Consider the following 13,404-nt stretch of genomic DNA (forward strand, 5'->3'; position numbering starts at 1 on the left):
CATTTGATCCATCGTTGGTTTCTACAGAAGACGGAGAGAGACTTGGAGAGTGAAGATGGGTTAGCTCTGAGGAAGGGGTAGACCCCCCCTCCCAATGCACACCTACATTCCAAGCGACTGCACAGGTTAATCCACTGTCTAGACTGGAATGACAGAAAATGGGGACGGCGATGCACACGGTCATTGTGACCCAGGAGAGGACATGACCACCCTGTGTGTGCAGGCCTGGAGGCAGAAGCAGCGCCAAGTGTCTGGAGACGGTCATGCCCACGTCAGCAGACAGGGTGACTGGAAAGTCCACAGGCAGTTTGGTTACGCGTGCCGCCAGGGGCCAGATCTGCTTCTGATCCCAGGGAATGGCCAGTATGGGGGGAGATGCCCTCTCCAAGGGAAACCTGGAGGGACGTTGTTGCTCAGGGACTTTGCACCGAGACTACCTCTTCTCTATGAGTTTCCGCCCCTACGAATCCTTTTGTGCACGGGCTGGCTTTGAACCTTGATCTCAGCCTTCTGAGTAGTTAGGATTAGAGGTGTGCGCTGTATTAGAGGTGTGCACCATAATAATTTTGACCTTTTTTTTTTTTGCCAGCCCTGAGGCTCAAACTCACTGTCCTAGAGCTTTCTCAAGGTTAGCACTCTACCCTTGAGCCACAGCACCACTTGTGACCTTTCCTCTGTATATGGTACCAAGTAATCCAACCCAGGGCTTTGTGCATGCCAGGCAAGCATTTTACCACTAGGCCACACTCTCAGCCCAACAATTCTTTAAATTGCTAAAAGTGGATACTATTTTTTAAATCTACTTAACTTAGGAATTTCAGGTGGAAGCTAGGAAGTTTCTTACTGTTGTAGAACCAAATAATAAAATGATCAGAAAGCTTATATCATCATAAAGAATGAAAATTATTCATCACTGAATATTAAAGATTTGCTAGCTAGAAGATTCAAGTAAGAAATAGGATAACCGTGGTTCTCTCCAGTTCATATTCTAGAAGTTAGGCACCAAGTGAGACTAGGTCACAAAACCTGGGAACACTTTTGAGTTCTGTCCTTTTAATAAAAATATACTTGAGCCAGTCATAAAATAATGTACATGCTTGTATTTTCCCTGTTAGTTTAAGCAACAAGAAAAAAATACATAATTTGTCATGTGGTGATTAATGTGATGACAATTTTATTTTCCGCTTCACATTTTCGGTGACTGTTTTCCACTGGTATCATCAACCAGTTCTCTCAGGCGAGATAAATGATGCAAGGCCCTTCATTAAAAAGTACAAAAGACATTATAAACCAGTATTTAAAAAAACAAATAGCCAATGTAGAAAGCAAGCAATGATTATACTCTTTATTATCCTCAATGATAGAATAAGAAATAAATTTCAACTTTCAGAACTGTCCCTTATAAAATTTGTAGATCTAAATAGTTGAAGATTATAATTATCTAATATTCTATGAACATTTACTTCAAATTTATTATTTTTGACACTCAATTTTAAGTTATGTTTCCAAGTAGGTTAATAAGAAGCAATAAACATATCATTTGCATCATATTTAACATTTTTTCATATAATTCCCCCCAGACCTTTTCAAAATGATAACATTCAGCAAATGATCAGTTAGAAAATAAAATGCATAATTTATTTTTTAACATTTAAGCTTAAGATATCTTAATTCCAATAGCACATAAAGACTGATTACAAAGCTGGTCATGGTGGCTCATGCCTATAATCCTAGCTACTCAAGAGGCTGAGATTGCAGTTCAAAGCCAGCCCAGGCACTAAAGAACCTACTAAAGAACGTGAGCTTCTTATCTCCAATTAATCACTAGAAAATGGGAAGTGGGGCTGTGGCTTCAGGGGCAGGCCAGTAGCCTTGAGCTGAAAGAGCTCAGGGACAATGCCCAGACCCAAAGGTAGGGCAGTAGCCTTGAGCTGAAGAGCTCAGGGACGGTGCCCAAGCCCAGAGTTCAATCCCCATCACCCACCAAAAAAAAAAGACTGATCACAATTCTGAGGAAAATTCATTTTTATTAAATAAAAATGAAAACCAGTGACTCCTACAATAAAGTTGGACAGCATGGCCTATTCTCCATAATAAAGCCAAGATTGCATGTTAAGTCTCAGTATAGAAAACTCATTCTTTAAACAAAGGAGCCTACTTTCCAAATTTCCTCTAAAAATACCCATCAACTTAGCTACACTCCCATCTTTCACATCTTTTAAGGTAACATTTCCTCTTATTATGAATTCAAGCTAGGCCAGTATACCTAATCTTCAATAAGGATTCAGATATTTTCATAGCACATTTATAGTCATTGCTGCTATCTATAAGTATCTTACATGAATCACTATGTTATTAACAGCTGCAATATTACAAGTTATTAAACCTGCTGTGATCTTTAAGTCTTCCCATTTGTAATGTTGAAATCCACGTAACTGGCTATTGGAAAACTTTATGCCTAATTTCTCACTGACCAATCAATGAGGTCTTTCTGGCAACCCAAACACTGATGTTTTCTAAGTTTCCCAAAGAAATGGAAAAGATGGAATTGAATGTGTATTAATAAACAATACTTACTTTTGAAGAGACCTAGTAATAGGAATCATATTTTCCTTCAACTGTACTTTAGAGAAATCTTCTGAATCCTATTATTAAAAATACCAAAAAATAAAAACTATATATAATAAAAATACTTAAAATATTATTATTATCTATTAAGAAGTTCAAAACCCCACAGAAAACTGTACAGAATTAAGTGTGAATTACTGACTTTAAAAAACACAGCATAGTAACACAACTCTACAATGTGTTATGTGACATACTTAGTAGCAGAAATCTGTAAGTAGGTCTCAAAAAAAATATAGGAAATCTGCCATGGCTTGAAAATGTGTTAACTATGTGGTCCCTAACTAGAAACTATTCTGAAAGGCTGTGGAACCTGTGGAAGTTGAGACTTAGGAGAAGTAGGTTTAAGGTTAAATCTGGTCCCTGGTTCAGTTCATTATAAGGCGAACAGCCCCCTCCTGCACATGTCCCTACCACATCATGTTCTTCTGCCTCACCTAGAACCAGTGACTATGAACTGAAATCTCTCAATACAAGAACCAAAATAAATCCTTCCACCTGCTGGTAGTTTCGGTCATATATTTTGTTACATCAGTGAGAAAAGTAACTAATACTAAATGTTTACATCTCAATTAATATAAATCAAGTTTGAACTCACTTGGTTAATGTCTTCTTTTGTTTCTGTAGTTTTATTCTGATTGAAACTTTCTTGAACTGCTTGAAGATTAAATAACATTTGTTTTAAGGCTTCAACAGGACCATGATGTTTACCACCAGAAAGGGTAGAACTCTACAGTTTAAACAAATGATAAAGTTAGTCAATCCAATGAGAGAAAAAGGGCTTTAATGTGTAATTCTGTCAATATACAATTAGTACACACAAAAAATAACAATTTATGTCAATGAAGTCTTCTTTAAAAATTACACATACACAGAAAAAGTCAGAATTGGTGCTTTGGCTCAAGTGGTAGAAAACCAGCCTTGAGAAAGAAAGCCCAAGGACAGTGCCCAGGCCCTGAGTTCTAGCCCCAGGAATGGCCAAAAAAAAAAAACAAAACATCAACCCAGGCAGCTGGGTTATGACAAGAGCCAACAAGATGCATTCAGTCATCCCCAAATGATGCAGAGGGCTTTACAGGCCACAAGATGCATATTCCCCCTCCTGAAAGAATGTGGCCATTTAACCTCTTCAGAGCCACTTAGACATGTCAATTATTACCGTGTACAAAGATGGCAAATGTACTTACCCAACAGGTGGTCACAATCTTAAGATAATTAGAGATATTTTAAAACCTCTTCCAAATCCTAACAGTCAATTATTGTTACATTTTTTTCAAACAAGTTGCCTGTCCTACAGATACCCACAAAATAGCAAAAAGCCTCTTGAGGTGTCTACAACTTGACATAATTCGGCAAGAACAATACACTATAATTCAATTATATACAAGTATTCTCACATAAAATTTTTAAGTAGGGCCGGGAGTTTGGCCTAGTGGTAGAGTGTTTGTCTAGCATGCACAAAGACCTGGATTCAATTCCTCAGTACCACATACCTAGAAAAAAAATCCAGAAGTGGTGCTGTGGCTCAAGTGGTAGAGCTCTAGCCTTGATGAAAGCCCAAGGACAGTGCTCAGGCCCTGGACTGAGCTCAAGGCCCAGGACTGGCAAAAAAAAAAATTAAGCAGAATAGCTTAAAAACAGCAATTCCCCAAAGTAAAATACAGAATTACTTTACATGATTCTACTTTATATGTCCAGGAGAAGTGAAAGCAAGGACTCACAAGTATTTGAACCTGTATTCATATTTGTAGCAGCATTAATCATAATAGCCAAAAGGAAAAGCAACTCAAGTGTCAATATGTAAATAAATGGATAAATAAAATACAGTACATGCACAGAATAGTGTTCTAAGGAAAGGATGAAATTTTAGTATATGCTATAACAGATAAGAATTGACAAAATCAAACAAAATGAATTAAGCTAATCACAAGGCAAACAATTTGATGATATCTGGGGAGGAGAATTGTCTTTTGAGTTTTTATTTTGTTTTGTTTTACTTTTTTTGACACAGATTTTGTTATGCATCCCAAGCTAGCCTGGAATTTATCCTGACTCTGCTTTCTCATTACACATACCACAATATCTGGTCATAATACTTCTTATATGTGGTCCTAGAGTAGTAAATTCATAGTGATGGAAAAGTAGAAAGGGACAGAAAATATACACACACATATTTACTTAGGGACTGTCTGTAAACTGCACATAGGGACTATCTGTAAACTGTACATACACTTTGCACAACCAACCTATAATTTTCACATTTTTAAGTTACTAAATGTTTAGAAGTTTCTGAGAAACACAAGCCCCATTAGCCAACTACCCTTTTGTTTTCCAAAGAGAAATATAATCATTGTATGTGCTAAAAGGACTGAGATGGGGTTTTGTTTTTGTTTTTTGGCGGGTCATGGAGCTTGAACATGGCCTGGGCGCTGTCCTTGAGCTCTTTAGCACAAGGCTATGGCCCTACCCCTGGGCCTGGGTGTTGTCCCTGAGCTCTTCAGCTCAAGGCTATGGCTTTATCCCTGAGCCTGGGTGTTGTCCCTGAGCTCTTCAGCTCAAGGCTACCACTTCCCATTTTCTAAAGGTTAACTGGAGATAAGAGCCCCCGCAGGTTTTTTTGTGCCTGGGCTAGCTTTGAACCTCAGAGCTCAGCCTCCTGAGTCACTAGGATTACAAGCATGAGCCACAGCACAATGACTGAGATGGTTTTATGCTAGGAGAGAGATTGGGTCAGGAAAAAGAGACTGGGTCTGGCTTTGTTTTAACATACCTAACTTAAAATTTAGTATCAGAAGCCAGGAGCATGGCCTGGTGGTTGAGTATGTGCCTAGCATATATGAAGATTTGGTTCAATTCCTCAGTACCACATACATGGAAAAAGTCAGAAGTAGTGCTGTGGCTCAAGTGGTAGAGCGCTAGCTTTGAGAAAGCTCAAGGACAGTACCCAGGCCCCAAGTTCAAGCCCCAGGACTGGCAAAAAAAACAAATAGTATCAGAAACTTAGTAAATTAAGATTTTTCACCTACCTGTTTATCATTATTTAAAAAGTCTTCAAGAAAATCTCTAGCACTCTTGGCCTTTGAAGTTTCTTGAGGACTATCAGAATTAACAGGAACAGGAGATTTGCTAAAACAGGATTTAAGAATACAAAATAACTAAGTTTTCAAAAGCTAGGCAGTATAGAATGGAAGGATATTCCCACTTAAATATAAGTGGTTCATAATAATAGTTATGGTAATTTCCCATATTCTCCCTAAACTGACATCAGGATCCAACCCATACTAACTCCTTTGCTTTTCCTTTCAATGTCTAAGAAAAGTACTTTATAGAAGGGACTATATATTAACTATTAGGTGTAGAAGGGACTACCTAAATTTTCCTTCTCCTTTGAAAAGTTAAAAATCAAGGGACTCTATAAATGCAGAGAAATAGAAAGAATGAAAGGTAATCTGGTAATAGTCCTGAAGATTCCCTGGATTTTGGGTAAACCTCTTCCATTTTACCTACCACATAAAATGACTGTCTAAGGAATGGGAGTTGCTAGAGTGACAACTAGCTCAGAAAGTATATAAGCTATAGATTTAGAGTCTTTAGTTTCCATTCTATGTATGGGGATCAGGAAATCTATTTATATCTACTTCCACCATTATAATGAAATAAATATTTGCTAATAAAGAAAAAAAAAAAACACAGGCACCAATGGCCCATGCCTGCGATCCTAGCTACTTAAGAGACTGAGATTTTGGTTCAAAGCAGGCAAGCCCATGTTTCTTTTTTTCTTTTTTTTTTGCCAGTCCTGGGCTTGAGCTCAGGGTCTGAGCACTGTCCTTGGACTTTCTCAAGACTAGAGCTCTACCACTTGAGCCTCAGCACCAGTTCTGGCTTTTTCTACATATGTGGTACCAAGGAATCGAACCTGGGTCTTCGTGCATGCTAGGCAAGCACTTTAACCACTAGGCCAAACTCCTGGCCCAAGCCCATGTTTCTTATCTCCATTTCATCACAAAAAGCCAGAAGTTGAGCTGCAGTTCACGTGATAGAACGCTAGCCCAGACTCAGAGTTCAAGCCTTAGAACTGCCCCCAAAAAGAGAGAGAGAGAGAGAGAGAGAGAGAGAGAGAGAGAGAGAGAGAGAGAGAGAAAGAGAGAACGCAATCTAAGTTTGTTTTTCTTAAAAAATACTGTTGAAATAACATGAGAAATAAAGCTGAAAGGAGAAATAAAACAATATTCTACACAATCTCTATCACTATAAAAGCTCACATGAGTGACCTAAGTATCCTAAATCCTAACAAATTACACTCTCACAACAACCTCAAGATACTTATTATTTCTTTTTTTTTTTTTCTTTTTGTGCCAGTCCTAGGGCTACAACTCGGGGTCTGGGAACTGTCTTTGACACTTTGCTCAAGGCTAGTGCTGTGCCACTTGAGCCACAACATCACTTCCAGCTTTTTCTGTGTATATGGCACCAAGGAATCAAACCCAGAGTTTTGTGCATGCTAGGGGAGCACAATACCACTAGGCTATGCCTATGCTCCTGGCCAAGATACTTATCTCTCCAGCTCTACAGTATTAGAGAAGTGAACCCAGATCCCACAAGGAAAAACGAGGCAAAGTCCAAACTAGAAGTATGGTCAGGCCAGCAATTAAAAAAGAGAGGTAATCAACTAAAAAGTAACTCCACAGTCCAGGAATTAAGACTCTGATTTTAACAAATAAAAGTGTAGACAACTTTTACTGTCTAAAAGTTAGACAATAAAACAAGTATTGTTAAAACCTAAAGCATCATATGAACCAAGAACACATTTCTGGTATATCCAAATGTAATACTGCTTTAAGAATGAAATCTTTCCTATATAAACTCCCATATCAAATACCCCCTGCCTTTTTTCTTTAATTCAAAACTTATTTGCCCAGATGGTACTCTAGACCAGGCCAGCATCTTGCTGATTATTTCAGAATGGAATCTCATAGACTTATCTGTCTGGACTGGCTTAAACTATAAAGCCAAATGTCAGCCTCCTGGATAGCTAGGATTTCAAATACGAGCACTGACACCTGGCTCAAACACCACATATTCTTAAGTGTCTAGGTAAACTGTTTTGAAGTTACTCAGAGTAACTATATCATAGGAAGGTTAAGTAGACAAATAAAAACAATCCGAGGAATTACAACAATCCATACAATAAACAATATACTTAATGGACTAACATGCAAAGAAAACAATACGGAAAGAAAAGGTAAGAGGTAAATGTGCCAGGTGTGGTGACTCATGCATGTAATCCCAGCTACTCAGGAGGTTGAGATCTGAGGATCGCTGTTCAAAGCCAGCCTGGGTACTAAAGACCTAAGACTCTTATCTCCAATTGACCAATAAACAACTAGAAGTGGGGCTGTGGCTCCAGGGGTAGGGCAGTAGCCTTGAGCTGAAGAGCTCCAGGGACCATGACCAAAAAGAAAAGGTAAATGAAAAGAGGTAACATTAATACAATGGGATGAAGAGGATTAAGTTTTAAATAAAAATAATAATTTTAAGGCACTCTGTTGCGGGCAAAATAACTGTCTTAGTTCAAATCTCTCATTTGAAAATATGTAACAATAGTGCAACAATGAACATATAACAAGGCCAAACTTTATATACTGTGTATGAAACATTACACCATCTTGTGGCATCAAACGGAAACTACAATTTAAAGCTAGCAACACAAAGTTATGGGCTATCCAATCACAATGTTAATACAACTGAATAATGGTCACTATGTTATTTTAAAATAAATGACATTCACATGACATTTTTGTCTCTTGGAAAACTTAACATTGTCGCTTACTTACAAAGAAACAGGTACATTGTCCCAGGATCTTTCCGCTTCAAGTTTATCCAATGAGCAAGGACTGTTATCCTTTTTCACAGGCATGGGTAATTCTTCCGAACATTGCTCTAAATTTCTTCTAGCCTTCAGGATAAGCAATTCAATTTTGTCACCTAATTTTTAAAAATTAAGGAAAAAGAGAAACCCACAAAGTCAACAAGAATGTAACTTAAAATATACATATATTATCTAGGTCAGACACAATGGCCCAATCTATTCTAGCTAGCTACCAGGGGTTTGCGGCCAGCCCAAGCAAAAAAGGAACTTCCATTGCCTTTATCTCAACCAATGGCTGGGCAAAATAGCATGTCCCTGTTATTCCTCACAAATGCAGGGAAGCTTACTTTAAGTGGGTTGCAGTCTAGGCCAGTCTGGGCATAAAGTAAGACTATCTCCAAAATAACCAATGCAACCAAAGTATGGGTGGATTACATATATAATCCTAGCTACTCAGGAGGCTGAGACCTGAAGGATATCCTGTTCAAAGCCAGCCCTGGCAGAAATGTCTGAAGCTACCATTCCAATATAACCCACAAAAAAGTGTGGCTCAAGTGGTAAACAGTAGCTGTTGTGAAAGGCGAAGGCAGTATGAGACTCTGAGTTCAGGACCCAGTAGTTGCAAATTAAAAAAAAGAAAACTACCAACACAAAAAAAAATGGGCTGATGGTATGGCTCAGAGCCTCTAGTAACCAAGAGGCCTTAAATTTAATCTCTAGTACTGCCAAAACAAAAAGCCTTTATGTAATGGCAAATATTTTAAGTTATCACAAGGTATAAATACTATATAAAAGAAATTCAGTATAGTAAAAGGATAATTATTTGCATAAAAACTCCTTAAAACTTTTAATTATGAAATCAAATTTGCAGCAATTCCTTTGGTTGCAAAACAAAACAAAACAAAATATTACCACTGAATGGCTTTTTGGATTGTTCTGAGAGAAGCAGATTCTCACACTGACCCTGGTTATGTTCAGAATCGTATTTGCATTTGTTATATAATCCTTTAGCATCACTCAAGGAATTTGAAAAGTTTGAGGGCTCAAAAGAATATTCACAACAATCCATTTTAAGCCGAGAAGTTCTTTGTGCCTGGTAGCTATGTCTGGGGGAATACTGATCTTCTTTCAATGTTCTATAAACCTCTTGACTATCTGTATCAGGTAGCAAGTCTTGATTGTGGAGCCAGACTGGATATTTGAAATCAGGTATGCTAGTTATCCCAGAAACATTAAGGTCAGATTTCTGGCTAGTGAGCCATCTTGGATAATTCTTTTCAGGATTGTGCTCCGAACTGTCCTTGAAAGATGATTCTTTGAGAAAAGATGGTTCTGAAAATAAAACTTTATTAGTCCTATTAAAAATTTTGGGGTTTTTAGGCCTACCACACTGCTTTCCATTTGTACTTGTGTTTACAACAGAAATGTCTAAGTTATCCTTGCCAGTGGGAGTGGAGGATTCTTGAAAATTTGGATTCCTTTCCAATGAACCTGGTCTTCCCAAGTATTTCTTGCTTTTCTTGCTTGGTCGATGACCTGGTCTAACATAAGCCACAGAAAAAGATCCATCAGCTGGAAGTCTTAATAGGTCATCAGTTGTTAGGCTAACAGTGTCTATGTCATTAACAATCTCTCTTCTATAAGATAATGAATTTGAGTTCTGCTTGCGATCAAGATTTTCAAAACCTGAAAAACAAAGCAGTCTATTATCTTCTTTTATTATCCAACAATGAGAATTAAGAATTTAAGACTACTTCTTGCAACTTACCCATCCTCATTCAATTTTGACTAAAACCATGAAACGTATAGATTGGAAAATAATATGTATTTACTTTTGTATAGGTCTTCAAGGTTTAATTTCTACATGTTATCTTTAATCACATGAATTTTCTTATGCTCTAATTTACTGTTCTTTCAACTTTTTCCAGGTAGACATTCCTGACACATTAATATGATTTTTAATAGTATCTGTCATTGCATAGTGGCTACCACCGAAAAATGTACTCTGTACTGGTATGTTTATACAGAAAACACTTATAATTCTTCGTCTAGAATACCTTGTCCACATTCCTATAAGATCTGAATGTAAACTTTTTCTGTCCTAGGTCCATTCTATCAGTGCCCAATAGACCCTTAATAAGTTTATCAACAGCTGTGTTTTCTGGTCTTTTGGGAAGCCTTATGAAGGACAAAACTCAATATGTAAACTGCAAAAGGTCTAACTTACAAGGAAATGACAAATTCTAAAATGCTTCAAAGAACTGTCCATTAAAAAAAAATTAAAGATTACCTTTGTTTGTTTTATAACTAGAGTTGGAGAATCGTGATATATTAACAGAAGGTCCAATGTTAATTTTTCCAGTGCTTGCACCAGGATATATTTGGCTCAGATCAAAATCATCAATATAGGCCTGCAGAGCCTCAGAAGCAGAACTGTACAGTTTATTCTTATAGTGAAAAGAGCCATTAGAGTTGGAGGAATTACTGCTATTCAGACTGCAGCTTGCCAGGAGAGATGTGACTGAAGATTCCTGAGAACAAACTCGGCGTTTCATGTTTGATTTTGCCATAGCTTTCTCAAAATAAGTAGTTTTTATTCATTTTTCTTAAAAACAACTGAAATACAAAAAATACATTAGAGGCGTAGTTAACAGGAATAGTGATTGTTTAGAGAAAAAAAACACTAACTCATAATCTTTTAAAAAGTTTTATTAAGGAATAAGGTCAGTTATCAATAATAAATATTTCTATTTAAGCACAGAAGGTTTTCTCTCATTTTTATCACAAATTACTTCATCAATATTTGAGAAATCACTTAATAAGTATCTACTATGTAACTGAATATATGGAAACAGAACTTACCTTCATAATAAACATGGATTTATTAAGAAATGAATACTCAGTCTTTTAAAGTCGTAAAAACTGTTAGACTGTCTCTTTTCTTATGGAGATCTTGTCTATGACATCATAATGCTCTACATTCTTCAACAAATATTTTTGAAATCATATGCTTTCTCCTAAATCTAGGCAGTTAATATTTTTTAAACCATCAAAGAAACATTAGAAACAAAAACAATGGGCACTGTTCTTTCAGGACTGCAGATTAATAACAAATTGTAGCCAGCCATTTCCCCTCAGAAAAGACTCAATATAAAATTATCTATGATAAAACAGCGCAAAACCGACTTAATGGCTACCACAGGGCCTTTTTCTAAAAAAATATTCTGCTAATGTTCACTTCCTGATCTTCAGTGTTGGTACCCATCTCACCATTTTCAATTCTGTTAAACAGATTTAGTTCACCTCTCTTTTAATCTGGAAATTGAATTAATGGGCTCATCTTCCTGTTTTCCATTATTCAGACTGAGAGAACTCCTGTCTACCTTGCTATAGTTATAATAGGATTTATATTCAAAGCAAGAAATAACAAAAGGGTTAGACACTGAATCCATGACACTCACTAAAAATTAAAGGATTTCCTAAACTACCAAAGGAATAACACTTAGGATTTAACACATGTCACGATGCTGGACAATAGTTTTAGAAATAAATTATAATAATTTTAAATTATTAATAAATTATAAAGGTAATTTTATTATAATAAAATCCTAGAACTGTCAAACTGTACTTTTTGTGTCACACCAGGCCTTTCCATTATGGAAACAACAGGGGACACAAAAATGGCTACCTACTTACCTTTGAATGCTGGAATATAGTGTCTCCCTCAAGGACTGCTCTATAAACTCAGATTTGTTCCCTGTTTCTTCCTCTTACCAAAGAAGCTTAAGGTCACTCAAGTAGATAGGTATGGACAGTTAACAAGGATCCTTTCTCCCTCATCAGATTACAAACTTTAGTTTGCAAAACCAATACAAAGTCTTCAAAGAGAAAGCTGACATGTTTCTTCTTAAGTTTTCACTGACATAACCGACAAAATAAATTAAACCACAGGTGGCTGGTTCCCACAATAAGATCTGAGGACTGAGATTGGAAAGAAATGTCTGCGCCACTTCTCATCCCCAACCACCTAGGAAAACGTCTCAAGTGAAGCTGGGGTGCCGGCGACAGAATGGAAAAGGCTAAGCGGAGAAAGCTTAAGGGATGGTTGTGCAAGCTGTGAGTTCAAGGCCCGGGACTGGCAGACAGGCATTCTGAAGTGCACTTTTTATCACGGAAAGTCTTCACACGCACACACACATGGTGTATATCGACTCAGCCATCATCCTCTTCTAGTAATTACCGGCCCCGTCTGTACCCCGACCCCACCCGCGGCCGGCCCCCACGCCAGTCCCGTGGGATTTACCGTCCGGCCACCAAGGCTTCAGCCCGAGACTCCACACGCAAATCCATCCCGCTGACCCCAGCCTGCTCCACAGGGAGGCGAGGACATCTCCGCTACCTGGATGGAGACGCCCGATCAGACCCGCGGGCCGGGCGCCCAGGGCCCGGCGGGCGGTGACGGCGCAGGGTCCCCGCTCGCCTGCGCGCGCAGCGTCTCGCACGCTCCCGCCCCGCGGGGACGGACTCGGGCTTCACCGGCGACCTTCGCCCCCTCCCGTCCCGGCGACCACGGGTGCAGCGCGGGCCCCGCCCCCGGCCCCGCCCGGCGCCCGGCCCGCCCCGCCGCCCGTCTTCTCCCGGGGTCCTCCGAGGAGGGGGGACGGGGCGCACCCCGCCTCCCAGCCAGGCCAGGACCCCCGAAGAGAGTTTAAACAGCACACACACTACCACCACTCTCCGCCGACACGACACCCCGGGCCTGTCACACAACTGGAGACGCGACAACGCATCCCAGAGTCCGACACCGCCCCGCCGCTGGCAGCGCTGCGGAGCATGGAGAAGCCCGCGCTGGCTTTCAAACCGACCCAACATGGCGGCCGCCCGCGGTGCGCATGCGCGGCCTCGCTAGT

The 13,404-nt window shown here is 39.0% G+C and overlaps 1 protein-coding gene across 7 annotated transcripts; it reads right to left on the reverse strand.

The window, feature by feature from the left end:
• Window positions 1-1,080: 1,080 nt before the first annotated feature.
• On the reverse strand, window positions 1,081-13,368 carry C19H18orf54 (chromosome 19 C18orf54 homolog). 7 transcript variants are annotated; one of them, XM_090353068.1, is made up of 9 exons: window positions 13,218-13,368; window positions 12,798-12,893; window positions 10,785-11,110; window positions 9,458-10,180; window positions 8,460-8,610; window positions 5,652-5,751; window positions 3,224-3,355; window positions 2,578-2,645; window positions 1,081-1,259 (listed from the first exon to the last, which is right to left on the reverse strand). In XM_090353068.1, the coding sequence occupies exons 3-9, from the start codon at window positions 11,062-11,064 to the stop codon at window positions 1,187-1,189; spliced, it is 1,527 nt and encodes a 508-aa protein (XP_090209194.1). In that variant the 5' UTR covers window positions 11,065-11,110; window positions 12,798-12,893; window positions 13,218-13,368; the 3' UTR covers window positions 1,081-1,186. The 7 variants fall into 7 exon arrangements, with proteins under 7 accessions (XP_090209194.1, XP_090209192.1, XP_090209191.1 ...); XM_090353066.1 differs by having other exon boundaries at window positions 9,407-10,180; window positions 13,226-13,367; XM_090353065.1 differs by having other exon boundaries at window positions 9,407-10,180; window positions 13,223-13,367.
• Window positions 13,369-13,404: the final 36 nt, after the last annotated feature.

Source organism: Megascapheus bottae, chromosome 19, assembly GCF_031878675.1.
Source record: "Megascapheus bottae isolate mThoBot1 chromosome 19, mThoBot2.hap1, whole genome shotgun sequence".
Lineage (NCBI taxonomy): Eukaryota > Metazoa > Chordata > Mammalia > Rodentia > Geomyidae > Megascapheus > Megascapheus bottae.